The sequence below is a fragment of the Sitodiplosis mosellana genome, unplaced genomic scaffold, assembly GCF_009176505.1.
Source record: "Sitodiplosis mosellana isolate CC-2019 unplaced genomic scaffold, AAFC_SMos_1.0 Smas_scaffold_6117, whole genome shotgun sequence".
Lineage (NCBI taxonomy): Eukaryota > Metazoa > Arthropoda > Insecta > Diptera > Cecidomyiidae > Sitodiplosis > Sitodiplosis mosellana.
The window spans coordinates 20,230-46,463 of NW_022601358.1; the positions used below are offsets into that span (position 1 = coordinate 20,230).

At 35.7% G+C, this 26,234-nt stretch overlaps 4 protein-coding genes across 8 annotated transcripts in view; 2 read left to right on the forward strand and 2 right to left on the reverse strand.

Annotated features, from left to right (window-relative positions):
- Window positions 1–653: 653 nt before the first annotated feature.
- On the reverse strand, window positions 654–4,092 carry LOC129573841 (uncharacterized). Of its 2 annotated transcripts, none has more exons than XM_055454967.1 (5): window positions 2,227–4,092; window positions 1,939–2,134; window positions 1,494–1,775; window positions 1,390–1,411; window positions 654–959 (listed from the first exon to the last, which is right to left on the reverse strand). In XM_055454967.1, the coding sequence occupies exons 1-5, from the start codon at window positions 2,360–2,362 to the stop codon at window positions 792–794; spliced, it is 804 nt and encodes a 267-aa protein (XP_055310942.1). In that variant the 5' UTR covers window positions 2,363–4,092; the 3' UTR covers window positions 654–791. The 2 variants fall into 2 exon arrangements, with proteins under 2 accessions (XP_055310942.1, XP_055310941.1); XM_055454966.1 differs by having other exon boundaries at window positions 1,312–1,411.
- A 453-nt stretch (window positions 4,093–4,545) lies between these two features.
- LOC129573836 (chromatin-remodeling complex ATPase chain Iswi-like) lies at window positions 4,546–12,381 on the forward strand. Of its 2 annotated transcripts, none has more exons than XM_055454958.1 (9): window positions 4,546–4,765; window positions 6,541–6,941; window positions 7,323–7,528; window positions 7,640–7,843; window positions 7,962–8,015; window positions 9,066–9,823; window positions 9,906–11,254; window positions 11,359–11,519; window positions 11,589–12,381. In XM_055454958.1, the coding sequence occupies exons 2-9, from the start codon at window positions 6,873–6,875 to the stop codon at window positions 11,860–11,862; spliced, it is 3,075 nt and encodes a 1,024-aa protein (XP_055310933.1). In that variant the 5' UTR covers window positions 4,546–4,765; window positions 6,541–6,872; the 3' UTR covers window positions 11,863–12,381. The 2 variants fall into 2 exon arrangements, with proteins under 2 accessions (XP_055310933.1, XP_055310932.1); XM_055454957.1 differs by lacking the exon at window positions 4,546–4,765 and adding an exon at window positions 5,778–5,921.
- A 2,200-nt stretch (window positions 12,382–14,581) lies between these two features.
- On the forward strand, window positions 14,582–24,072 carry LOC129573840 (hydroxysteroid dehydrogenase-like protein 1). Of its 2 annotated transcripts, XM_055454965.1 has the most exons (7): window positions 14,582–14,908; window positions 15,142–15,264; window positions 15,369–15,479; window positions 15,779–15,999; window positions 16,223–16,450; window positions 16,621–17,434; window positions 21,073–21,195. In XM_055454965.1, the coding sequence occupies exons 1-6, from the start codon at window positions 14,755–14,757 to the stop codon at window positions 16,729–16,731; spliced, it is 948 nt and encodes a 315-aa protein (XP_055310940.1). In that variant the 5' UTR covers window positions 14,582–14,754; the 3' UTR covers window positions 16,732–17,434; window positions 21,073–21,195. The 2 variants fall into 2 exon arrangements, with proteins under 2 accessions (XP_055310940.1, XP_055310939.1); XM_055454964.1 differs by lacking the exons at window positions 14,582–14,908; window positions 15,142–15,264; window positions 15,369–15,479; ... (1 more) ...; window positions 16,223–16,450; window positions 16,621–17,434 and adding exons at window positions 20,165–20,678; window positions 21,348–21,458; window positions 21,797–22,017; window positions 22,112–22,339; window positions 23,418–24,072.
- The window catches only part of LOC129573834 (FH2 domain-containing protein 1), a 38,426-nt gene continuing 35,754 nt past the window's right edge, over window positions 23,563–26,234 (reverse strand). For both annotated transcript variants that reach the window (XM_055454954.1, XM_055454953.1), the window contains exon 15: window positions 23,563–26,208. In XM_055454954.1, coding sequence (XP_055310929.1) covers window positions 24,158–26,208 — 2,051 coding nt within the window. In that variant the 3' untranslated portion in view covers window positions 23,563–24,157. The remainder of the gene's footprint in view (window positions 26,209–26,234) is intronic.

The window sequence follows — 26,234 nt, forward strand, 5'->3', positions numbered from 1 at the left end:
TGATGATGACAGTTCGGTTTCGCCCCTCTGGTGCACACTATACATCCAATAGACATAGGCATTATTGAGTCTCGTTGGGTTGAAGATTTTTTTGCAAACGCACTCAAACCGTCAATACTGTCGGCAATAATTTATCGCATTTGTTTTTGCTTCATTTTTTATCGTCAACTGCTATTCCCGTCACTTCGATTTTTTTCGCTTCTCTATGAGTTCACCGTATTTTAATTTTCGCTGGTATATCGAAACGATTTAAATGGTAATTACCCAGAGCTAATTTTATGGCTTTGCTTTTGTGTATCCGTCTTCGAAAATGCTGAATGAAATTTTCAGCCTACGTTTTGATTGAAAAAATCTTTGAAAAAATCCGTAAAATATGGAATGAAACATAATGCCACGCTGAATTGACTTAAAAAGATATTCGTCTTATGTGCGATGACAAAAATAGCCTTCACAAGTGTGTGATGTGGTGCGTTTTTCTCATTTCTTTTGTTGGGCAACCATACGAAAACAATCACAAACGTACAATGAATGGAAACATGGCAAAGCTGCAATGACAAAGAAAGACGTTGGGACGGACATAGAACCACAAAAATAGGCATTTCTGATGAAAAACTGTCCAAATGTAGTAAATAAAACAACATTCATAAGCTGTACAAAATAACATTTTATTCATTTTGAATTTTAATTTTTTTGTCTCTGTTATTGCGCACTGGTGTCGATTCACTCAATGTATAGTAGCCTACTTTTTACCAAACTAAACTGTTATGGAATACGTATTCCAAAGGCGACTTTCACAGTTGTAAATATGCAATGTTCAATTTTTGGATGTCATCACCCAGTTCTTCTATCCGTTCCACCTTTCGATAGCCAAAGTAGCAGAAGTAACACAGCCAGAACACGGAAATTGAAGCAGGCACTAAAACTTGCAATATGCCAATCATACTATGTGCTATGAGTATCTATGAAGAATGAGATTTTTTTTTATCAAGATCATTTTTCTTCGAATCGTATTTTTTCAAAAAATCAATTGAGCAAAAAAAAGTTGAGCATAAAAAATCTTGAATGAAAAATTCAATAAAATCAATTCAATTCGAATTAAAATCGATTCAATTTGTCTTTTAGCAATCATTTTAAACAAATTGATCTGACTTCAAATAAATTGAATTTAAACAATCGAATAAAATTTTTCGTTTGAAAGCAATTTGATCACTTTTTGTTTGGAATATGATGATATGACACGCTTAGAGCAAGAGTGAGACAAGTCATTTGAGAATCCCATAAAAATTGTCTCGCTTTTGCTCTGATCATTACATTGCGTATTTGGAATAAAAGTCCGCCGAATGACATGGACGCGTACAAAATGTAAACATAAACCAGCGGGTCATTTACATCATCGAAACATTTGATGAATCTGAAAAGGAACAAAAAAAATGAAAAGAAGAAAATGAAGCAGATTTATAAGGAAATTTTGTCCTAAGCTAAAAAATACTAACTCTTTCGCTGTGGAGAAAAATTGCATCAAATCGATGAGATTTCTCTTTAGATTGCCTGATTCGTTAATCGGCAATTTTTCATTTTGCTTTGCCAATGCAATTTCGTCGTTCAATTGCTTTAGACTTTGTTTTAAATCCAGAATGAAATCGACTTCAAAAAATCGCAGCTGACTAATAACCATTAGAGTGGCAATGAATAGGTCGGTTGTGATGAATACGGTCGCAATTTGAACTATTGTGCCAATCAAAAACCCAACTGGTGTTCCCAAATTGAAGTGAAGCCTTGCGAAAATGAGTAGAAGATGAAATCAGAACAAGTAAAAATAAGATAAGCGGAATAGCTCGAATACAGAGCGCAGTTGATACGGTTCGATATTTTTTTTTGATTAATTCCAAAGAAATCGCAGTCAAAGTGTACAAATGCCACAAATGGTTATTGACTTACGTTGCGGAAAAAATGTAACAAAACGAATTGCTGATGTAGTCCCAGAACAGTTGCTTATAAACCAGTATGGAAATATAAGCGATCACAACGAATGGCACCAAAGTTTGCATCATTATCAAATGAACAGTTTCCATTAAATCATCTATTTTAGCACTGGTTTGATGGTAATTTTGACTCACGTTTACATTTTGGCTTCCTGATGGATTTTATTGAAGAATTTCTTTGTTGGATTCGTTCTTTAAAGCTCAAAAAGATCAAAATAATGAATTCAATTGGGTTTTAGCTTACTTTTTTCGACGATTTCATCGAGTTCAACGAGAAGTTTGACGTTTTTCTTTCGTTGCCAATTATAAATTAATACCCATACCAGCATTAACACAGTGGAAGATACATAGTACAGGTCTTCCACGGACTCGATGAACATGGTGACAAACGAACAAAACTAACAGAAAACACTTGGAAAAGAGGCGAGTGTAGCGATCAACAAGCTTCAATTTCACAAAACTTCACTTTGCAAAATGAGATCGCACAAGAAATTGTTTTCTATCTTCTCCAGAAAATGATATTCATAGCCGGTGCGTCAATCGATTCAAGTGTGTTGAACCTTTTTTTTGTACTTACAAAGGTGGCTGAAAACAATTCACACTCACAACAAAACAATTTTATTTTAAAATTGACTAGAAAACAAAGAATATGTTTGGCAATTACTTGACTGTGCAAACAACAGGTGGAATGGTCTTCTAAAATATACGATTTTTTTTGTTGGGTTAATATATTCCGTTATTGGGTAAATAATTGAAACAGTTTGAGTAGAAAGTGTAGCAATGACTTGTATTCGCTTTGTTCGGCAATGGTTTCAGTACAATTAATATCTACTTAATAATAAGGAATACATTTTATTTTGTGCAGTATATACTTCTACACCTACACCATGCATCTTCCTGATACTATCTGGCGTATCACACAGTGTTGGTTAAGGCAAATGAACTTAAACTGAATCGCACAAGTGAGTTTTTGTTCATCGTAATCACATTTATTTTGCGTTATATCGTTCATTCTCTTTGATAGGATACGTCCTTTCGGCTTGAGTTACGCGCTTTGCTCTTTTTAAATTTTGAGCATTTTTTCAAAATTTCGATCGTTTTTTGTGGTATTTATTTATTTGGTTTAATCGATTTATTTCGTCCGATTCCTCGCTACATTTCTGTTTCTGAATCACTCATAAACGGTGCGAATGTTATAAATTTTATTTTTCTATCTCCTCATTGATTAGTTCCTTTAATCATCATTCCTAAACCAACTGCTGTAAGGTGTGAAGTGAACGCTAGAATCTATATCATGCGTTCATACGTATTCAGCGCTTTTGAGATTAGAGAAAAAGCGTTCAAGGAAGAAATTCTAATGAAAACAATATTCACCTGACCTTAAAGTCAAATCATATCGCTTTTAAAACTGAGCATGAACATTTCATGAGCATATTTGAAACTTTTTACTTGTAATTGGCACTGATAAAGAAGAGTGAGACTCAGCTGTCTCACAGTTTCGGACGTTAGTTGACCGTAGCCAAGTTGTCAGACGTAAATGAACATCACGTAATAGAAAGTTCTTCAAATAATGGAAGTTCAAAATTGAAAAGCAATCAAACAGTTGATAAATTCCATGGTAAAATGAGTTTTTTCATAGATTTAATAGATTCCAAAGTGACTTATGTTTAGTCAATGTCTGAAATTGAAATAGGCGGAAAGGTTCTTGTTGTCGGCGATGATGTAAGAGGAATTGAGTCAGTTTGCTCTGGAATGTTACAAGTCAAGTAACGTTGAGTATTAAAAATCCAATGAATCGGACGAAGGAAGAGCGGATTTGAAAACGATTGCCTGAAATGGTAAAACTGAAATACAATGTAAAACGTTTCACGTCAAACGAAGCAGAATTCATCGATGGCACACATGCAAATTTCACTAGGGTCATTTATGCCACAGGTAATTTGGGCAATGTGTGTTTAATTAAATTGAACGAAAATTAACCATGAATTTAATGAAAATGCAGGCTACAATTATTCGTTTCCGTTTTTGAGCGTTGACACGGGCATTCATGTTGACGATAATTTTATTCAACCGTTGTATAAACACATCTTCAACATTAACTATCCCACAATGGCTTTCGTAGGCATGCCAAAAACTGTACTCACTCTTCCCGTATTTGACCTTCAGTTGAATATAAAATCGACGAATTCTAGAATTAAAACAGAAGAATTGTTAATTTCAATGGACATAATATGGATTATTCTTTGAACAGGCTCAATTTGCGATGAAATTCATTTCTGGAGCACAGAATTTACCATCAAAAATCGATATGTTGAATAATATGTGGACCCAGAAACATTTTTGGAACGGAAAAATTCCAGCTCATCTTGTGACACTTCAAAAATATTTTTGGCAACTCTCGGAAACAGCTGATATCGAAAATATTCCAGAAGCTGTTCTGAATATGGACTTAGATTCAATAAATGAATCTGGACAGAATCCATTCGGATATCAAAATTACAAATACATTGTACTCGATGATAAGAAATTTAAAAAAGAAAAATATATGACTGATTGCCTGTGACTTAGCTAAATTTTGGCATTAAATTTCGAGAAATTATATGAAATTTGACCATTTTCAAACTCTGTTAAAAATATTCTTGGAATAGTAAAAGAAATATTCAGTTGGAAAGCGACAAGTGACTGAAACGGATGCGAGTTTTAGAACGTTTGAAATGTATTTAAACTAAATAAAATAGCAAACAGTGTTTCTTTCAGTAATAATTGCCGAAAATTCGATAATTGTATGTATTATTATTTATTTATTATTTATTTATTATTTATCGTATTCGGCTAACGAATCTGCGTACATAAATGTTCGCGTGCAATGATTCGCTAACATGCTGCCCGAAGGCCAATTACATGGGTCTTATATCTATTATTCATATCCATTATTACATTTTTGCCTCTTCTTTTAAATAAATTTCTTTAAAATTTAAAAATAAAATAATTTATGTATTGCTTTGTACTTCATTAATTTGCTCTGCAATCAGGTACTTTTTATATCGACTACGAAAACTATTAACTATGAATATTGTTATAAAACAGGGATTTATACAGCATAAGCACATCCAAAAAGTTTTTGAATTGACTGTCACTGAGAGAGACTTGTGAATTTGGCGAAGTGGCGAATTGTGTGTAGATGTCACAATCGGCGTTAGTATACATTGATCGAATACACACACACGCTATATAATTGCACACCATAAACATTGCATCAAAAATAGCAATTATATTGAAGCAAATACAATTTGTTTCAGACCAAAATATCTATTTTTCTTCAATATTTGAATCTGTTACAGCAACGAATTTCTTTGGTGATTTAACAGAGTGTTTTATTGATGAAATTTCGTCTCGTTTACTTTTAACATCCATAGCATCTCTTTTGTTCCGCACAATACACCTACATATATCGCCTAGCATATCGTTTTCCTGTTGCTCGCCTTGCCATTGAAATGTTCTGAGATCCACTCGCTTTGTTTGTATTCGTGACAAGCGATAAGTAAACCTCTTGCACTCGTAATGGTGTGAGTGTCACACCAACACATATACAAAAACAAACACACGCAATCTTCGGCTTGGTTCTTCTCGTCATATGTTTACGCTTCAAATTCACAGCCGTACTTGGCTCTGCTTTCATGCTCTGCGAAAGTGAATGAGAAAAAAGAACACAAGGGCGTCTGATACATAGAAACACATTCGGTATGTATGCGATACATACGACACAGATTCAACGGCATGAATGTTCTTTAATGTTGTTTCTGCTTTTCTTCTTTAATGCGGTACAACAACGAGATAGTGAGAGCGAAGAAAACGACGAAAATGTACGGCTTAGCATTATGAAACCTTTTTTTTTAAATGAACCACAACTATTTTCAATTGCCCAATAAATACTCGCCGGTAAGTGATGGAATATTTATCAAAATTCAGGCTACTGAATGGTGTTTTAATGATTTGAAATGTAGGTGACTTGATGTAGGTCAGTTTCAATGAAAAAGTATCGAACAATTCAAAACATTGGAGCACAAAAAACAAGGTCCTCCAGTGTATGATTCTCCGTTTGATCACCCAATTTCTGAATGAAAATCATTCAAATTGCGAAAAAGTAAACAAAAAAATATTTATCAGCTGAAACAGCCGCGAATGTTCTCGAAACATATGAATTGAAGCTATGTTGGTTTCAAAGAAATGATAAAAAATTGCAAGAAAAAGAATAATTTATTTGAATGATTTGAAAAAATTCGGATTTCAAGTCAAAATGTTAATGTTTTATTCAAACCAAATAATAATAATGTAAATTCTAGAGTTATATCGCTTCAAACCGATGGATCTCTCATTCATTTTGAATTCGCTGCGAAATTCGCCGCACTATATGAATAGCTGATTCAGTGTATTTTTTCAGTTCAGTGGAATATTTAACGACAAAAATGCATTTTTCTGCAATTTTCAATGGTTTTCCCATTGAAACACATGAAAATAAATTTTCCAACAAAATTATTGACATCAACACCCATTCTAGCAAAAAAATCACGCAAAAAACACACGAACCACAAAACCGAAATTCATATTTGGCGGCAACAAGTGTTCGGCATCAACTGCGAATGGACGCGTTCAACGCGTCACCGACCGGAGTGAAGTTGCAGCGGCATGCGCTCGATTGTTTGACAAGCCGCTATTTTCACAGCAGCAGCAGCAGTAGCAGCAGCTGCTCTCTCAAACAAACGTATGAGTGGATCGAAATAGGCAGCATTTGTCGCACGCTCTATTAAGACACACAGTGGCTATTTTGTTTGTGGATTTTGTCGATTGATTATTGAGTTTTATTAATAAAAAAAAAAGTGTTAAAACACCATGTCCGAAGACGAGCATACCAACGGGGCAATGGAAACAAATGAAAATTCGGATAGCAATGAGAATTCGGTAAGATTTTTTTTTCATCAAGTGTCGTGCAAAAAGGGAGAACATTTTTTTCTCCATACATTTATGTTCATGTTCGTGTAGTGTGTGTGTGGTGAGCATAGCTTGCTGTTTCGTTCATTGTTGTTGCTTTTTCTGTTCGTCTCACGACAATCGTGTGCAATGTATAGCGCGTCTCAAGACTCTATGTGCTAAAATGATTTCTTTTTTTCGCTTGCCTCAACGAAAATTCGTGCGATGAGCTAAACAAAGACATGATTCAATTGAATGAACATTTCGTATGGCCCTAAAATGAATGGCGTCTATGTGCACGGTATAAACGGTGTTGAAATGATGCATTTTTTTAACGGGATTTTTGTTTATTTTATTCGGTTTGGTGAATAGAATGACGTTCAACCGACGGAACCAGAACAGAATGAAGCCGAATTGGATAACAAAGTCGAGAAAGATCGCACCAATCGTTTCAATTATCTATTGAAACAAACGGAGATTTTTACCCATTTTATGACCAACACCGGACCAAAATCACCAACTAAAGTGAAAACCGTTGGACGACCCAAGAAAAATAAAGAAGTCGTCGACCCCGGAGAGTAAGTTACAACCGAGAGAAATAGTTTTGTTCGATTTTTTTGCGACAAATCAATTTTTTTCATTCATAAATTTTTTAATCGATTTTTTCATTCTCAATTGCATTATCACAGCCATCGTCACCGTAAGACCGAACAAGAAGAAGATGAAGAACTTTTGGCCGAAGCTAATCAAGCATCATCGCAGGGATTTCGATTCGAAGAGTCACCACCGTACATTGAGAACGGTGAGATGCGTGACTATCAAGTCCGTGGCCTAAATTGGATGATTTCATTGTATGAAAACGGCATCAACGGTATTTTGGCCGATGAAATGGGGTGAGTCACCGATGTTATAATCAACAATATTATAGCCAACAACGACTTATGCAATGCATAATATGCACATATGTTCAATGCGAACTTATTGACAATTTTACGATTTATTTTTTTACAGTTTGGGTAAAACTCTACAAACCATCGCGCTGATTGGATATTTGAAGAATCTCAAGTAAGTTTAATTTCATTTTTTTCTGTGTTTTTTTTTTGTTTGAATTTTTTTTCTATGGATATCAGTTTTTCAGTGACACTTTTTCATTCACCATAGTGAATTTAATAAATATAAAATTAAATGGTGAATTTAATAAAGTGTTTGGACGCGTCGTTTTTTTTAATTGAAATTTTTGTGAACATTGTTTTGTCCATTTTTATTGTTCAATTAATTTTTTTTATTGAGAATTTTTCAAAAATTTTGCTGAAAATATTCCAATTGGGCGGAGTTTCAATGTTATTGTCCAATTATTTGTTTCTGATTTAAACTTTAGAAAATAAACATTGAATTCAAAAATTTAATAAACATTCAATAAATTTTTTTCCAACGTTTTCCTTGATTCAGTGAAATTGCAGAAATTTTGGTGAAAATTGATTAATTTTTCTATTCATTTGTGCAATTTTTAAATTATTCTCCGTGATATTTATTCAGTTCATGAACTGAACTCAACTTCAAGTTCATGAACTGTTTAACTCAATTTTTCAAGTATTTGTGTTCAGTTTTAATTTTTTTTTTAATATTTCCTTGAAAATTTTCACTTCATTTGAAGGAATTTCACAATTCTTTAGAGAATTTCCATTACTTTTCAACAGTTTTTCGACGGTAATTCGAAATTTTACGGATTTTGTTAAATAAAAAATCGTGCAAGTTTCATGAAATAGAATTGGCTGATGCAATCTGATGCAATCTAATGCAATCTGATGCAATCTGATGCAATTTTTCTGCAATTTTGTGCAATATTGTTAAATTTTCATGGAATTTTTTTATTATTATTTTTTACTCGTGAATCATATCATCGTGATATCTCCTCATTTTTGATCTCTACAACTTTTAATAACCAAACAAAATGAATCCAATTAAATTTTATTCCCAAGCAAAAAAAGTGTATGCATACACTGCATTGCATGTAATTGAATAATGATATTTTATTTCTTCCAATTTTAATGAATTTTCAATATAAAATAACCTGTCACCAAAAATTAAATCTCTTCAATGTTCAACCTTCCACAGAAAAGTGAATGGTCCGCACATTGTGATCGTGCCAAAATCGACGCTTCAGAATTGGATGAATGAGTTCGGAAAGTGGTGTCCATCGGTGAAGGCGGTCTGTTTGATTGGTGACCAAAATTCACGTTCCGAGTTCATCCGTGATGTGTTGCTATCGGGCGATTGGAATGTATGCGTCACATCGTACGAAATGTGTATTCGTGAGAAGAGTGCACTGAAGAAGCTGTCATGGCGTTACATGGTCATCGATGAGGCGCATCGTATTAAGAACGAAAAATCGAAGTTATCCGAAATTTTGCGTGAATTTAAAACGACAAATCGTCTGCTCATCACCGGAACACCGTTGCAAAATAATTTGCATGAATTGTGGGCATTGTTGAATTTCTTGCTGCCCGACGTGTTCAATAGCGCCGACGATTTCGATGAATGGTTCAATACGAATCAATGTTTGGGCGATGATACATTGGTGAAACGTTTACACGCTGTGCTGCGTCCATTTTTGCTGCGTCGTTTAAAATCGGAAGTGGCCAGTGAATTGAAGCCGAAAAAAGAGATCAAAATTTTCGTCGGCCTATCAAAAATGCAGCGCGAATGGTATACAAAAATTCTGATGAAAGACATTGGTGTGGTGAACGGAGCAGGCAAATGTGAGAAGATGCAATTGCAGAATATTTTGATGCAGTTGCGAAAATGTACCAATCATCCATATCTGTTTGATGGAGCTGAGCCTGGTCCACCATACACCACTGACACACATTTAGGTGAGTTTGAGGCTGATTTTTCGGAGATTTTTCCGTTGAGAATTTTTTTCATTGAATATTTCTGAATTAATCTGGTATTTAGTGTTCAACAGCGGCAAATTGGTTGTGTTGGACAAACTATTGCCGAAGCTGCAGGCACAACAATCGCGTGTATTGATTTTCAGTCAAATGACACGTATGTTGGACATTCTGGAGGATTACTGTCACTGGCGTCAATTCCAATACTGTCGTTTGGACGGTAAAACCGCGCACGAAGACCGTGATCGCTACATCAGCGAATACAATGCCGAGGGAAGCCAAAAGTTTATTTTCATGTTGTCAACACGTGCCGGTGGTTTGGGTATTAATTTGGCCACCGCCGATATTGTTATCATTTTTGACTCTGATTGGAATCCACAAATGGATTTGCAGGCCATGGACCGTGCCCATCGTATCGGTCAAAAGAAACAGGTGCGCGTGTTCCGTTTTGTTACCGAGAACACGGTCGAAGAGAAGATTGTTGAACGTGCGGAAATCAAGTTGCGCCTTGACAAATTGGTCATTCAGCAAGGTAAGCTGGTCGATAGCAAATCGGGTCAATTGAACAAGGATGAAATGTTGAGTATGATTCAGCACGGTGCCAATCATGTGTTTGCATCGAAAGATTGCGACATCACGGACGAAGATATTGACCAGATTTTGGACAAAAGTGAAGAGAAAACGGCCGAGCAGAAGAAGAAATTGGATGAATTGGGCGAGAGTTCATTGCGTGGCTTCACACTTGATACAGCCGAAAAAGGTCATAACATTTATCAGTTTGAGGGTGAAGATTTCCGTGAAAAAGCCAAAGTAAACATTGGCAACTGGATCGAACCACCGAAACGTGAACGTAAAGCTAATTATGCCGTTGATGCATACTTTCGTGATGCATTGCGAACATCAGAGCCGAAAGCACCAAAGGCACCACGTCCACCAAAACAACCAATCGTTCAAGATTTCCAATTCTTTCCACCACGTTTGTTTGAGTTACTCGACCAAGAGATTTACTATTTCCGTAAAACTGTCAATTACAAAGTTCCACGCAATCCAGATCTGGGCAGTGAAGCGGCTAAAGTACAACGCGAAGAACAACGAAAAATTGACGAGGCTGAACAAATCACTGAAGACGAGATCGCTGAGAAAGAATCATTGATGAGCCAAGGGTTCACTAATTGGACGAAACGAGATTTTAGCCACTTTATTCGAGCCAATGAGAAATATGGCCGTGAAGATATTGAAAACATTGCCAGAGATGTCGAAGGGAAGACACCCGAAGAGGTCATTGAATACAGCCAAGTGTTTTGGGAACGATGCCAAGAATTGAACGATATCGAACGTATTATGAAACAAATTGAACGAGGTGAATCGAAAATTCATCGACGTGCATCCATTAAGAGAGCGTTGGATATTAAGGTGAGTGCAGCTTTTTGGCTTTTTTTGGAGATTTTTTTTTTCTGTTGGGATTTTTTTTTCTTCAATTCTTTGATTTCTAATAAAATTGATCAAATTGTCCACAGATGCAACGTTACTTGGTCCCATTCCATCAGTTGAGAATTTCGTACGGAACGAACAAAGGTAAAAATTACACTGAAGAAGAGGATCGATTCTTGGTGTGTATGTTGCACCAACTTGGTTTCGACAAGGAGAATGTGTACGAAGAACTGCAAGCGGCGATTCGGTGAGTGAAACAAAATCATCTCCATTTTTCGCGCACAAAAACTAATCCTCTCTTTCTAACCTTACCCAGAAATTCGCCACAATTCCGTTTTGATTGGTTCCTGAAGTCGCGCAAAGCGGCCGAATTGCAGCGGCGATGCAACACTCTCATCATGTTGATCGAACGTGAGAACCAGGAGTACGAAGAGCGTGAGCGTCTCGAAAAGAAGAAGAAATCCGTCAAAGAGAATGTCACAGTGACAAATGGCGCTAGCAACGGTGTCTCTCCCGCAATGAGGGCCAGCCAAAAACGCAAAGCCGACACATTGAACGACAGCAGAACGGGCAAGAAGAAAAAGAAATAAACGAAATGAACAACAACAAAAAAACACTTCCAACCAAACATGGACACATTCTCAGGGACGCAACAATTATCCTTTTAAATTCCTAACAATTAATTTTGTTTTAGTTTAGAACACACAGAATTGTTCAGTTTCGTGCAATTTCTGTTTAGAGATTCACTTCTTTCTTATTTTACGTTTTGAGTTTTAAGACTGAATTTATTTTATGTACTTACACAAAAAAAGAGGCCTGATGAAATAACCATGGATATTTCTGTTTCTCAGGATATGATTAGAGCTTAGTTCACAATTGCACAATAGTTCATTTCCAAAATATTAGGTTTCCTCATATCGGAACCCCCCTGTTTCGAACTACCCCTATAATATTAATTAATCAATCGATTTATTTATGTTTAAACTGTCTTTGTGTCCAGTATTCCAATAACATATGGATTAATAACATATATACGAGTGTCTGACTTTTGACATCCTACTTTTATGAAGTGAACAAATAAATTATGACTTTTTAACTGCAGCCAGCAACATTTTTGGGCGAGATTTTCTTTTTATCATTCATACTTTGTCGTTTTTTTTACATTTTTTAATTAAATTTTGCCATTTTTTTTATTCAGATCAATCTAAAATGTTTATCAACTTTTTGATGGAGCTTAATTCTGGAGACATAGTAGCTAAATTCTTGAGGTGCAATCCATTCATAGTGGCTCAATGCGTTTATCTGAAATTTGGTTTTGATATTGTTCAACTCCAATCCGCAATATGGTAAATTGTAGAACATTATACTTACCAATACAGACTCACTCCAGTTAGCTGATGCTAGGGGGAAAGAACGACACCAATTCAAAGATAAAATGGAAATATTGCCAATGCCTAACAAAACGTGCAAATGCGTGCAAATACGACAAACGAATGCTAGAAGATGTATGCGTATTTGCCATTCTTATTCGTGCTCAGCAAGCACTGCCCACTATGAACGAGACGAAGCAACATGAAAACAACAACAATAACATAGAGGATCGCTATGCAAATGCTTGCAAATGGACGTGAATACGGCAAATATGTCAAGTCGTTCTTTCCCCCTAGAGCTGATGTTCAGTAGAATAATGAACAAACAAATATATTCATCATCTGCAGATGGTATAGAGCATGCTCTATAAAATTACTATCAAAATTATACCATTGATGACGACTCGTTATTTAGAATTAGCATACAAACACAGTTTGGAAAAAAAAAATTTGACAGCCAAAATTTGTTTGCACATTTTACCGTTTAGACATGTTGCACGGAATGGTTCTGATCACATGGATGTAGTTTGAATTTGCCACGTCTTTTTTTTGAGTCAAACATTGTTTGTCTGATGATGAATAAACAGGCGTCCAATTTATTATTACCGTTCGGATAATAATACAAGCAAAAAATTAGTATTCACCATGCATTGGATTGGATAGTTCAGCAGAGCTTGTTTCTATAGGTTTGTTTTATTTGTATTGTATTGAGCAACATTTTGAAACAGATGAATGAATCTTCACAAGGACTGTGTTAAGTTTAGATGATTCATCTTCACCGTTGGGTCCACTGAATCTTCCCATGAAATTATGACGTCGGTCATACTGATTTCTTCGCCCGTTGAAGAAAAAAGAGAGAAACGTTTGTTAAAATAAAGTATTTTCATTGATATTTTCATTCATCGTTTGTTAAAATTAAGGAAAATTGTTTGGAATTTTCTGAGCCTTACTTGATACGTAATCGAGATGCCAGGCAGTGTTTTGAGTAAAATATTGAACAAATCTACTAGCAGTTCATCTAGACGGCATTGGCTCAATTTCGCAATATTACGCAATTTCTACTTTTGCGGATTTTTTCTTCATATTTTACTAATATAAATGTGGTTTTTCAAAAACTGTTCTTTGTTATGTTACATAAAATATTGATACAAAGTTTTTTTTTGACCAAAATGGTAAAGTATAACGAAGAAAACACAAAAAAAAACAACACAAATACTCGGGTGCGCTAAAGTCATCTCTGTTTTAAAAATAATTTTTGCTAATGTAAATAGAATGTCTATCAAATTCAGACCAATACCTCGACTAATACTCAACAATGTTAAGTCAATATTTTACCAAACATAGTTTGCTCAATACCGAGCTTCAAATTTGATAAACTCGTCGAGAAAAATAATCAGCTATGAGACGAAAATGTCCGTTAGCTTGTCTTATGCAGGTTTTCAAAATTGATGATGCTGATAAACGCGTCGAGAGAATGTTGACACAAAGCAGAAAGATCAAGAATTTTGCATGACCGGTTGAGAATTGCCGGATCATAATGTTGGTTTAAATGTTTAAAAAATTCCAATAATACTAATATTGGAGTCTAGTATTACTCTCATTTGAACTGAATTACACCTACCTTCAAAATTACTCACGTCAGTTTTTGGAAATTGGCCAAAAAATTAGGTCCACTTCGAATTTCCCAAAGGTGGCATTAAAAAGCAGAAGGCAGTATGTGAATTATCACGCCATGGAATCCACGGTATTTCGTGTGAATTTGTCGTTTTGATGAATTTTCGACATTGTTCCCATGTAAAACCGGAATAGAAAGATTATTTAATCGAACAAAAATAGCGTCTACTGTGGTTCTGGTCGAATTTTTTTCTTCACCAAATTTGGTCTACGGTAAACGCAGTGGGAGGGATCAATCATCAATTTCATAGTTTCTATTTTTGGTGATGAATAGAATTCAGTCGGCACCATATTGTTCTATCGTAAAGAACTCACTCGAAAATCGTCACGTGAATTAAAATTGTTCCAGATGTTTGCTTTTCAAGTAGATATAATTGTGCAATTCTTGTTTAAATAGTATTTAATGTGCAAAATTAGTTTCCAAGTATAAAAAAAAACATGTCATTCTTCTACTTAATCGGAGTGTATGCGTTCCTTTGGTGGTTCATTGATAATTTCAAATCATTGTTCCAAATTGGATGGAATTTGTTCATGTCATCGCTTCAATTGAATGGCAACCAACCGCTGAATGAAAAATTTGGTACATGGGCAGGTAAACAAGTGACAGTGTGCTTACATTATAAAATCCCATCATTCTTATTGGATAACCCTTTATATATTTTTAATCAAAAATGGTCCCAGTGAAATGCCACACATGGTATCATTATTTAAAATCATATCATCGACCCAATAATTACAAATTGAATCATCACGCTTATTGGACTATTCCGGCTCATCCCCAATTAAAAACTAAATATAACCTAATCGATTGTATGTTCATTTCAGTGGTAACCGGTTCAACAGATGGTATCGGCAAAGAGTACGCAAAACAGCTAGCTCAACATGGTGTTAATGTCGTTCTCATCGCACGAAATCAATCGAAATTGATACATGTTTCAAGAGAAATTGGTGAGTCAATTAAGCCAAATAATTTATTCACAAATCAAATTATAATTTAAAACAATTAGCGCGATGGATTTAATTGACTAAATTGCTACCGAATTAACACACAGAATCACTGTTCCCGGTGCAAACGAAGTATGTGGTAGCTGACTTTAGTAATGGAAAAGAAATTTATGAAAACATCAAATACGCACTTAGCACGATTCCAGTTGGGATTTTAGGTAGGCTTGTCAAGATTTTTCTATGAAAATTTTGGTTTTTGGTAAATTTTTCGTAAAATTTCACATTTTGAATTTTGGAATTTTGGTCAATATTTTTATTACCATCATATTTATATTTACCATCATCAGGTAGGTACTATTGTATTTTTGTCAAGAATCGCTTGTGTTCTATATAAACTATGCTTGAATGAATCAATATCTGCTTTTTAAATTTCAACACATTTTTTTTAGTATAGCTTATAACTCTATTAATTGAACTACGATGAATTACATCAACACAATTTTTTTTTTCATTACAGTAAACAATGTTGGTCAAATGTACGAATACCCTGAAGAGCTGGGTAAAGTATCAGAGGATGTGCTATACAACATGATCCTAACGAATGTAACAGCAGTAACAATGATGACACGGCTGTTGGTAAACGATATGAAGCTCCGCAAAAAGGGTATCATTGTGAATGTTTCATCGGGATTTGCTTTGCATCCAGCACCGCTGGCTTCTGTCTATGCTGCTACCAAGGTAATTTTTCTGTGCAGAATCTGCACTGCAGATTTTAAATCGGACAATTAATTATTTGTGCAGACTCGGGAATTTCGTGCAAATTTTTTCAAATATCCATCGTTTCATCATTTCAAACAAATCTTTTCAAACATCCATCGAACAAACCCATTATCATTTCCCAAGAAAACTGATTCAAACCAAGAAGAAGATTCTGAATTTGTTGCATCTTAAAATTCCACAGGTTTACGTGAAAAATTTTACAATGGCTCTCCAATATGAATGTGAACCATATGGCATTGATGTTCAATTACTCTCACCGTATTTCGTGCGAACGAAACTGCATAGTTACTCAACGAGTTTGATGGCCGGCAATTTTTTCATTCCCGATATAGAAACCTATGTACGATCGGCTATTTTTACATTGGGCAAAACTAACGAAACCACCGGATATTGGCCGCATGCAATTCAGGTACACAGATGATTCATCTGTGATGAAGAACAATCACATTGGTTTCGAAATTCGCATTAACGAATACAATTCAAAACTTGAATTGACAGATATAATTCCAACTCTTCTCTATCCAACTCGTCATGAGTGCAATTCAAATTCTAAACATTCATTACCATTTCAACTTTCAGTTTGCGCTTCTGAAAATGCTACCGGTGACGCTGCGATCGATAATGATTGGATTCCTTAACAAACGCCTCCGTAGTGAATATTTTCTTCAACAACAACAAAACCGATTTTAGATCATAAACTTGGCGTGCATTCTATTCATTAAAATAACGATTATTACTTTTAGTTCCGGATTTAATGTATTGTAGTTAATTACTCATTTGACTTAATTGTTGAAAGTTCAAACCTTGTTTATTACCGTCATGAAAAATTAAAAAGAAAAATTAATACGTGAAAAATTAGTTGAATATCAATTAAAAATTAATGTTTAAAGTGATCGTTTATCAGAAGTCTATACAAAAAAATTAAACTTCACATGAATGACAAATGGTAATTTATGGTGTGTTTTCATTGTCAAGAGCATTGAGATTGGCGCTAATTCAACGAGTTAAACAATATTCGTTCATATCATCGAAACGATCATTTTCTCTTGTTGTAATTATCGTTATTTATTTGACGAACTTCAAACGTGCAATGTTTACACATTGAAATTTTGATGTGAAGTGAGTCTCTACTTTTTCCACTTGAGAATTGTGTGCACACTTGTGAGCAAGTGTGTTTGTGATAGTGTTTATTTGCAGAAAATATTCGAACATACAAGAATGCAACGTTATACTGCGACTGTTTTACTACTGTGTGACGAAGAATGACTTAAAATGGATTTCAATAAAATCGAGTTTGATTGTTGTAGGTTCTAAACGCTCAATTCAACTTTATCCTTCGTCCCCTGTTGAATTTAAATATTTTATCCTTCATCGATTTGATAGCAATTATAAGGTAATTTAATCGGATATATAATTAGAATAATATTGAATTAGACAGTTGGTCGATATTGTTGATTACGTTAAATAAAAATAAGAGCTATAGATTCAGTAGATCTATAGAAAGCACTACTGCGAATGGGATTAGAATACGAAGTTAGTTGAACATGCATAAATTAATGATGTTTATCATGTAAACAGTTACGAATCGATCGATGTGTAGTGCTAGATGAATTCTTATATTCACGAAAAACCGCGTAGAACCACTATCTACTAGACAGCCAGACAGTATGTCTCAAAGTTTTAAAATCAACATAGCGTGCAACAGAATCAACACCACGTTTGCTTATCACGTTACATTGATCACAATCATAATACAATCAAGAGCTGATAAAATCCAAATTTCATTTGTATGCGTATCAAACTGAACAGCTTTCTTTTAAGTAAAATTGCTGCTTACGAGCTAAACCACTGCTTGAAGTTCAAGCAGTCAATGACAGCTAGCTGAGGATATATGCTGAGCATAGAAACTCAGTAAGCTGAGATTGGGACATTTTGACTTTATGACGTGTAGTCCATACAAATTTATGATGGCACGCATACAATTTCGTGCATTTCATCATGCATTTATATGGACTACACGTCATAAAGTCAGAATGTCCCAATCTGAGCTTACTGAGTTTCTATGCTCAGCATATATCCTCAGCTATCTGTCATTGACTGAGTTCAAGAAGCATTAAACAAAGCATTAAATATACTTTTTGAAGGAGGATGCAAATGAGAGAATTCTCCCTTACAATATAAATAAGTAATTAAATTAAGTAATTAAAAGTAGTTCAATTCCCTCAGTAGCGACTTTCAGTGTTCTTTCTAGCACATGGAAAACGATAGGCTCTGTGTAATAAAAAAAAAAATATTCTGCGGCTTAGAATCTAAATGATTCAATAAATGTAAATATACGCTTCCGCAAACGACGTTAGCAACTGAATGCCGCAGATAATGACGTAATATAATGAGTTTTCGATTCAACTCGCACTGCAACTGAAGTCACAATGATTCGCTTTGAACAATAAAAAAAAGTATCGTGAACATTGATTTGCATATTTCAAGAATACAATAATTACATGATAATATCGTCTTGGAATATTTATTGCATTAAATGCACTGAGAATATAACCAAGAAAACTTTTATAATTTTAGAATGGACTTTGGCTTTAGTGAGCTTATACAGTAGTCAAACAATGGTGCCCAATCGCCGCAGCGATGAAAGAAATATGCGAAGCGATTTGGTTTTTACCATTTTATTGCCAAAAATTGCAAACCAAAACTGCTGATGCAGCTTCATTTGCATTGCGCGTGCGGTCATGTTACATGTTTTTTTTACCTGCAACATACAACAATGGTAGTCAGGTCACATAACATTAATTTAATTTCAATTTTCAACAAATATTCAGAATTCCATTTGAAACATTACATCAAATTTGACACAATATATACATATATCATATCTATGGGTGAGATTGAGAGTAGTGTATGTTTCATTGACTTTGTTATGAAAGAGTAAGTTTCTTTCGACTTAAAAATGGTTAAAGACGAATATGTTCATTTTTTGCGGATCATCACGATTTTTCGCGGTTTTCTCGGAACTGATAAGAGATAACAACTTGATCTTTTCAACAAAAGTTGTAGTACTCGAGATCCCTTACAACTTTTCTGAAGGTGGTTTTCTCTTATAAGTTTCGCGGAAACCGTGAAAAACCGCGACAGCCCAAGGCATGTAAACATACTCCACTTTAACGCCAACAGAATCATTAGAAAACATTCTCGCTTTTTTCAAAAATATAAATCGAAGAAAAAACTTACTCTGCTCTCAGTCTCACCCATAGTGTATATATGGTATATATATTATTACATTTTCTACTATGCAACTTTTCCCACTTTTAGTTAGATATCGCTATGATGAATTTTAACTGAAAACTTCATTTTTAGAAGTTCTATGATAAAACTTCGCCTAATCAGTTTATAATTACTCCAAGATCCAAACCAAAAGTGTAAATTACAGTCAAAATTCTACAATAACTCCAAAATTGTATGTCCAAAAGATTCATTTACACGTGTGAAAATCCTCAAAAAATTGGTTTCTTTCAAGAATCCATCCCACACGTCTCTTCATGGTTCTAACCACACGTATACGCAAGCAGTAATTCACCCATATTCTTCATCGAATAAGTCAACCAGACAGAAGTAATAAATCGTAACTGCGCAGCGGCAGCAGCAGAAGAATATGCCGAGTCGATTCATTATCTGTACGTGTGCATTGAAAAAGAATAAAATGCGTTCGAGTAATTTCAAAAAGAAATAGAGAAGAAGAAAAGAGAAGACACAGAAGAATGTATGGAGCCCGAAAAGGTGATACGCGTTCAAGTCAGTCTCAATTGTTGACATTCCAGTTTTCTATCGTTTCGCTTTTGTGGTTTTGAGCAGCAGCAGCAAGCAGCACCATAGTTCCAAGTTGGCTTGCGTGAGCCGTCGTCGAGGGGCTTATGTGTCATCTAAAAGATTCGCGAGTCAATGAAAAAGGTATGGGAATTTTATATGGAGTTTCACGAGTCCACAAGTCTGTGCATTTTCTGAAATGATTCGAATCTCCATACAAAATTTCCATACTGACTCGTGCTGACTTGTACAACTTTGCCCTGATTCGTGCGAACTCGTATAACACATAAGCCCCTAGGGCGTCATACGCGACGGCGACGAACAATATACGATCATTTTAGCTTGACGATCCGCACTCACTGCGTTTGTTTACAGTGCAGAGAGAAACTCGTTGAATCGAAATATGAATAAATTTCAGTGTCGTGTGTATCGTCGTGCGAGTCGATCGCAATCTTCGCCTAGCACACTCAATTGCATGCATTTTTGTAGTTTCTATTCAATGTTGCATATAAACCGTTTCATTCTATATGATTGCTTGGCAAATTGAAAATCTATTTTGTATTTAAAAAAAATAAACAAATTATAAGCTCCCGTGCCAAACCACCAGTTTTGTGATAAAATTTTGTTGCATTTTAGACTAGAATTGTTTCGCATCATCAAAATGTTCGGTGATACATTTTTCTATATCGTCGGAGTGTATGCATTTTTATGGTATTTTTGCGATAATTTTAAATCACTATTTCAAATTCTATGGAGTTTATTTGCGTCATACATTCAACCGGACAAAAATCCACCGCTCAGCGAGCGCTACGGTAATTGGGCAGGTACGGAGAATTCAATTGTTCATTTTTGTTCGGTTGCCATAAATTGAAGACACATTACTGAGTCGTTATTATTTCACTACTTGGTCGCCGTTATGCATAATGTAGTCTTCATTAACGAGACGCGTGTGATATTTCACATTCTATTAGTACGTCAAATTTTGGATGAAAACCGTGACAAAAGAATCAAAATATCACGTTCGTTGCTATTCGAAATCTAATTAAAAAACAATTAGTGTGTCTTTTGTTAGCATCTTCAACTTGTTAACAGTTACGAATCATAGTCTACGATGAATGAAATTCGGCAGTTTTTACTCTTTAATAATCTTAATTCTCTTTTTCTCTGGGTTTTTTCTGCTCATATTTGTGATTTACATTGTGTTAATTGTCTAAACAGTGGTTACTGGATCAACAGACGGTATTGGGAAAGAGTACGCAAAGCAGCTGGCGCAGCGCGGTATAAATATCTGTCTTATCGCACGGAATGAATCGAAATTGATACAAGTGTCGCGAGAAATAGGTGAATTTATTCAGTAAATAATCTGAAAACAAATTATTAAGATATAACAGATAAACTGGGTTTAAATTCATTTTCTCTCAAACAAAACTGATAACTCATTTAATGACCTCGTATCAACATATATATACTTACGTATGTTCCATTGTATACAGAATCGTTACATCCGGTACAAACACGGTACATTATTGCTGACTTTAGCAAAGGCCGTGAAATTTACAGTCGCATTCGACATGAACTCAGCTCCATTCCAGTTGGCATTTTAGGTTAGTTTCTCTCTTCATAATTCTCTTTTTAAACAGCAACAGCAACAACAAACAGAAAACATGAAAATTCACCGAAAAGAAGAATACATCAATACGGTTCACAGCGTATGCACTGGCGCAAAGTTAAATATTTACCACGATGCGTGTGTGGTAGAACATATTTCTACAAATGTTACCGTTCAAGTGAAGAGATAATGAATTTTATCAGAAACGGTCAAGGTTTTTGAACTTGTTTGACCGGTGGCATGTTTCGCTGCTATCATTTACCTGACCAATTATCGCTCGGTGTGTATCTCACAGTCAATAGAAATGTTATCGAATGTTTTTTCATTTTCTAGTAAACAATGTCGGGCAAATGTTTGAACACCCAGAGGAGCTGGGTAACGTGCCGGAGGATGTTATTTGGAGTTTGGTGCTAACAAATGTGGCCGCTGCCACAATGATGACACGATTGGTGATCAACGATATGAAACAACGTCAAAAAGGTGTTATTGTTAATATATCGTCTGGCACTGCGCTTCAGCCCGCACCATTGGCATCGGTTTACGCTGCAAGCAAAGTACGTTTGTTTGTTTTTTTGTATTTATGTAATTTCTTTTTAAACGACTCCATTTAGTATATTTACTACCGTTTTTTGTTTGTGCTATTTACAGGTTTACATAAAAAGTTTCACCATCGCGCTGCAGTATGAATGCGAACCGTACGGCATTGATGTGCAACTACTGTCGCCGTATTTTGTACGCACGAAACTGAATGCATACTCGACGACGGTGATGAATGGAAATTTATTCGCTCCAGATGTTGAATCATACGGCCGATCCGCCGTTTTTACATTGGGCAAATCAAGCGAAACCACCGGCTATTGGTCACATGCAGTTCAGGTTCGTGAAAAAAATCTGTCGCGATTTATTTGAGAAAAATGCACGGAAGAAAGAGCGTGAGATTGAACACATGGATGATTGTTTGGATAACGTTTAAGTGGCAGTTTTTTTGTTCTCGGGTTTGTTGCTGATGTTCTGTTTTTCTTGCCATGTTTTCACGTTACTCTACTCTAGACAATGTTCTTCTGTGACACATATATGTTTTGTAGTGATGATTTATCACCGCTGAATTAACGTGACTTGTCCCAGTTTATATTATTCATTTAATGGTCTCATCATTTGCTCGGAAAAACTGTTCATTTCTTTGGATCGAAAATTGTTTCTACTTCTGCTTCGAATTAGAAGATTTTTTCTTTCTGTATAATTCAATTTTGAGCAAACAAACCAATTCAATAGAAAAGCTTTCTATTAGTTGAATTATTTCCAAGAAAACTAAGATGAACCTAAAAAAATTCGCACGTGTCCATTTAACATTTAAATAAATTTTTAACAAGATGTTTGAACACAGATCAAGGCATTTCAAGGTTAAATATGAGACCAATGTGTAATCTACATCGTAGTGAACTTTCCTTCCTTCTTACCCAGAATTGAATAATTTTCCTCAAAACAATGATGCTTACAGTCAATTCCGAGATAAATTCAAAATGTTCCGAGTCTCGGTATCTGAGAAATAGTACTATTCATTACTTAATGAACAGAATAAAAATGATGAATTTCTACCATTCGAAGTTTCGTTCTCATAAAAGAGGATAGCAACCGTTAAATTAAATAAGCAATTAATAATCGCCGATTATTCCTTTCAATTCTTAAGAAAAACAACTCCATAATGGCATGAAATACCTTCAGAAGTGTTTGGAAGAAGGCAAGAGTTCTAGCATTTTGCCTATCAAAGTCAATCCAAATTGAATAATCCAATTGAAAAAGGTGTCCATTGGACACTGTTCAAACCGTGCCATTCACTGAAAATGAATCTCACTCAACTCAAGCTCAAATCTCCCTCAGAATACTTACATTTAGTCCAAGTAAATCTTACCTATTTATTTCTAACATTTTTCCATTTTTCCTCTTTTTTCCTCAGTTTGCCGCTTCCAAGCTGGTGCCCGTAACAGTGCGAACAATAATTGGTACATTAATAGCTCGTCGTTTCCGCAAAGAATACTTTGCACAACATGTTCAACAGCAGCAACCACAACAACAAAATCGTTTCTAAAACCCATATCAAATTCATTTGTGAAATAAATCATTCTTTTTATTGATTATCGAAAAATAATTTAAAGTTCAGTGTAAGCACATCAACGTATTTTAAAAAAGAGTTGTTTAAAAACCAGATCCTCGGTATTTATATTTAAAAAAAGGAGCAAAATAGAGTAGTGATGAACATGTGTGTGTATGTGAAAAAGATGTGTGGTAAACGGTGTGTTGACATTTTGATTGATTTGTGTCGAAGTGCACGGTTTTGTTTATTGCTTGTTGATTTAAATTTCTCATTACTCATTGAGTCGTTAATAACAGAAAGAAAAAAGATGTTTTTTTATAGAAAAAAAAAATGCTCGTTAAAAACTAATCATAGGTAACGATATACGATTTGGTATAATTACATTTCCATTAATTAACATGTAATAAAAAATTTTTTTGTTCTTGAAAAGCATATTTTTTTTAGTGTGCTTCAATTCGGCGTTCGATTGCGAACGGAATGTGTGCAAAATTCTAATAAAAAAAAACAGAACAAAAAATCAATTGTATCTTTTCAATCATCATCCTAACTTCTATTTAAAAAAAAAGTGTCGATTTTCTTCGTGAAAATTGCCCAATATTGGTTTATTTGCTGCGATTGCTGGATGAATTGACTTTAGTTGCACTGGAAGTGGTCGGTCTCATGAAACTACTGACACGATTCGACGTTTTTGATGCAATGCCCTTTAGGTTTGTGAGTCGTGAACTAGATCGATTGGCGCTGTTGCTTTGATTCGTGTGATTCGATACGGAGACAGTGTTACGAAAGGCGGGCCGTTGCGGTGAATTTGATATGGGCGGTGTAACGGAATTCGAACTAGAAGTCTTTGTGTAATGCGATTGACGCGATGATGATGGTCCACCGATACTTGAACCACTCGAACTACTTCGACTGGCCGGCGTTCTTAGATACGAATTTACACTATTGCTACCTTTTAATGTGGTCTTTTGTGAATTTGCCGATGGTGTACTTTGTTGTTGAACCAATTTTTTCCGCAGTGATGATTTATCGGCGGTTGTATTCGATAAGTGTCGCGTTGATGATGGTGATTGTGTGGCAGATGGTTTCAATCCCATATTTCGAACGGTATTTATTGAAGCCGAACTGTTTAGCGATGATCGTGAGCTTCGTAGACTGGTGCGTGAGCCACTTCGTTCAACATCTTGTTTATTGGCCGATATTGCGCCGGTGTCGATGCTGCGCCGCAGTGAATTAGTCCTCTTTGGAATGATGCTCGTTCGTGAATGTGGCGTTACAGTTGAACTGGACGCTCGAAGCGATCGACTTCGTTCCAAACTCTGACGATTTCGTTCGATCAACGATTTTACGACGGACTTTGATTTCGATTGGTTTGGACTTAACGACGTTGAAATGTGCGGTTGTGAATTATCGGCCGGTTCATTGCATGATGATGTACTATCTTTTCCATCGGAGACTAGACTTTGGCAGCTTTGTGTCTCTTCGAAACCTTCATCATTTAGCTCATGATTTAATGCTTTCGAAGGAATAATTCGGTCTTTTGGTGTGACAACAATTTCACGTGGTGGGCTCCAGATACGTTCAGGTGTTTCTGTGGGTGATTTTAGTTTGCGTATGGCTTCACGAACCGCTTCCTGATTAATGGAACTCATATTACGGCCATGTTTACCGATTCGTGATAGAATATCCATGGATTTTGATTTTAATAGTGTGTCTTCACCACGATCAGGAGATTCATCGTCTTTATCGTCATCGATTGTGATTTCGAGTTCTGTGCTGTACAATGCATTCGAAGATGGAAATAACGGAGTTGGAACTGATTCGGGGCTTGAGTCGTTACGATCTTCATTGCCGCTACTGTGATCGGTTGGTCTACGATAGCGTCGTGTGCGTCGTGCCGATGAATGCCGATCGAAATGACCATCTCCAAGTACTTCCGAATCGTTTGGCTTACTTTCCACATTTTCATTGGCCAGTGACTCGTCAATCGTGCGCTGATGCAATGGACGTGGCGCCTGCAATTTCTTCACTGAAGATACCGAATTCGATTTATCATCACTCATAATATTCTTGCGTACAACGGGCGGTGTTTCAATGTTATCCGAATCAATTTCGATTTTATTGCTCAATGGCAACTGCTCTTGACCAACAGCGGTGCCGATGGCAGCGTCTAACGAATGGCACTTTGTGATGCTTTCTCTGCGTTCCGGTGAAGTGGCTGCCTTTTTAGCAGATGAACGAATGTATATCGAATGCGAATCACTTGTAATCCCCACTGGACTGGTATGCTTTTGATAGACGGGCTCGTATTCATTCACTTCAGATGGACGACGAATATTGATTTTCAATTGGTTCTCTTGACTTGTGCGACGATCCTCTTCCATTATCGACTGTAACGGCGTTGTACTTGATGGGAGGCTCGTTGTTGAATGCGATCCACGCATTTTCTCTGGTTTCGATGATACGTCATCTTTTTCTTTGGATAATGAATCTTGCGTTGATTCCGAATCACCTCGCTCGATGGACGTTGTCGTTGGCTTCCAATCGGCGTACACACGCTTATATGGCTCATTTGCTTGTGGTGTCGTTGTTGTTGGTACACCAGTGGTGGCTGTCTTCTCTTCGGGCAGTGGATCCAATTTACTACGCTCGTTTTCTGGTGGAGAGAAAGAGTGAGGTGGA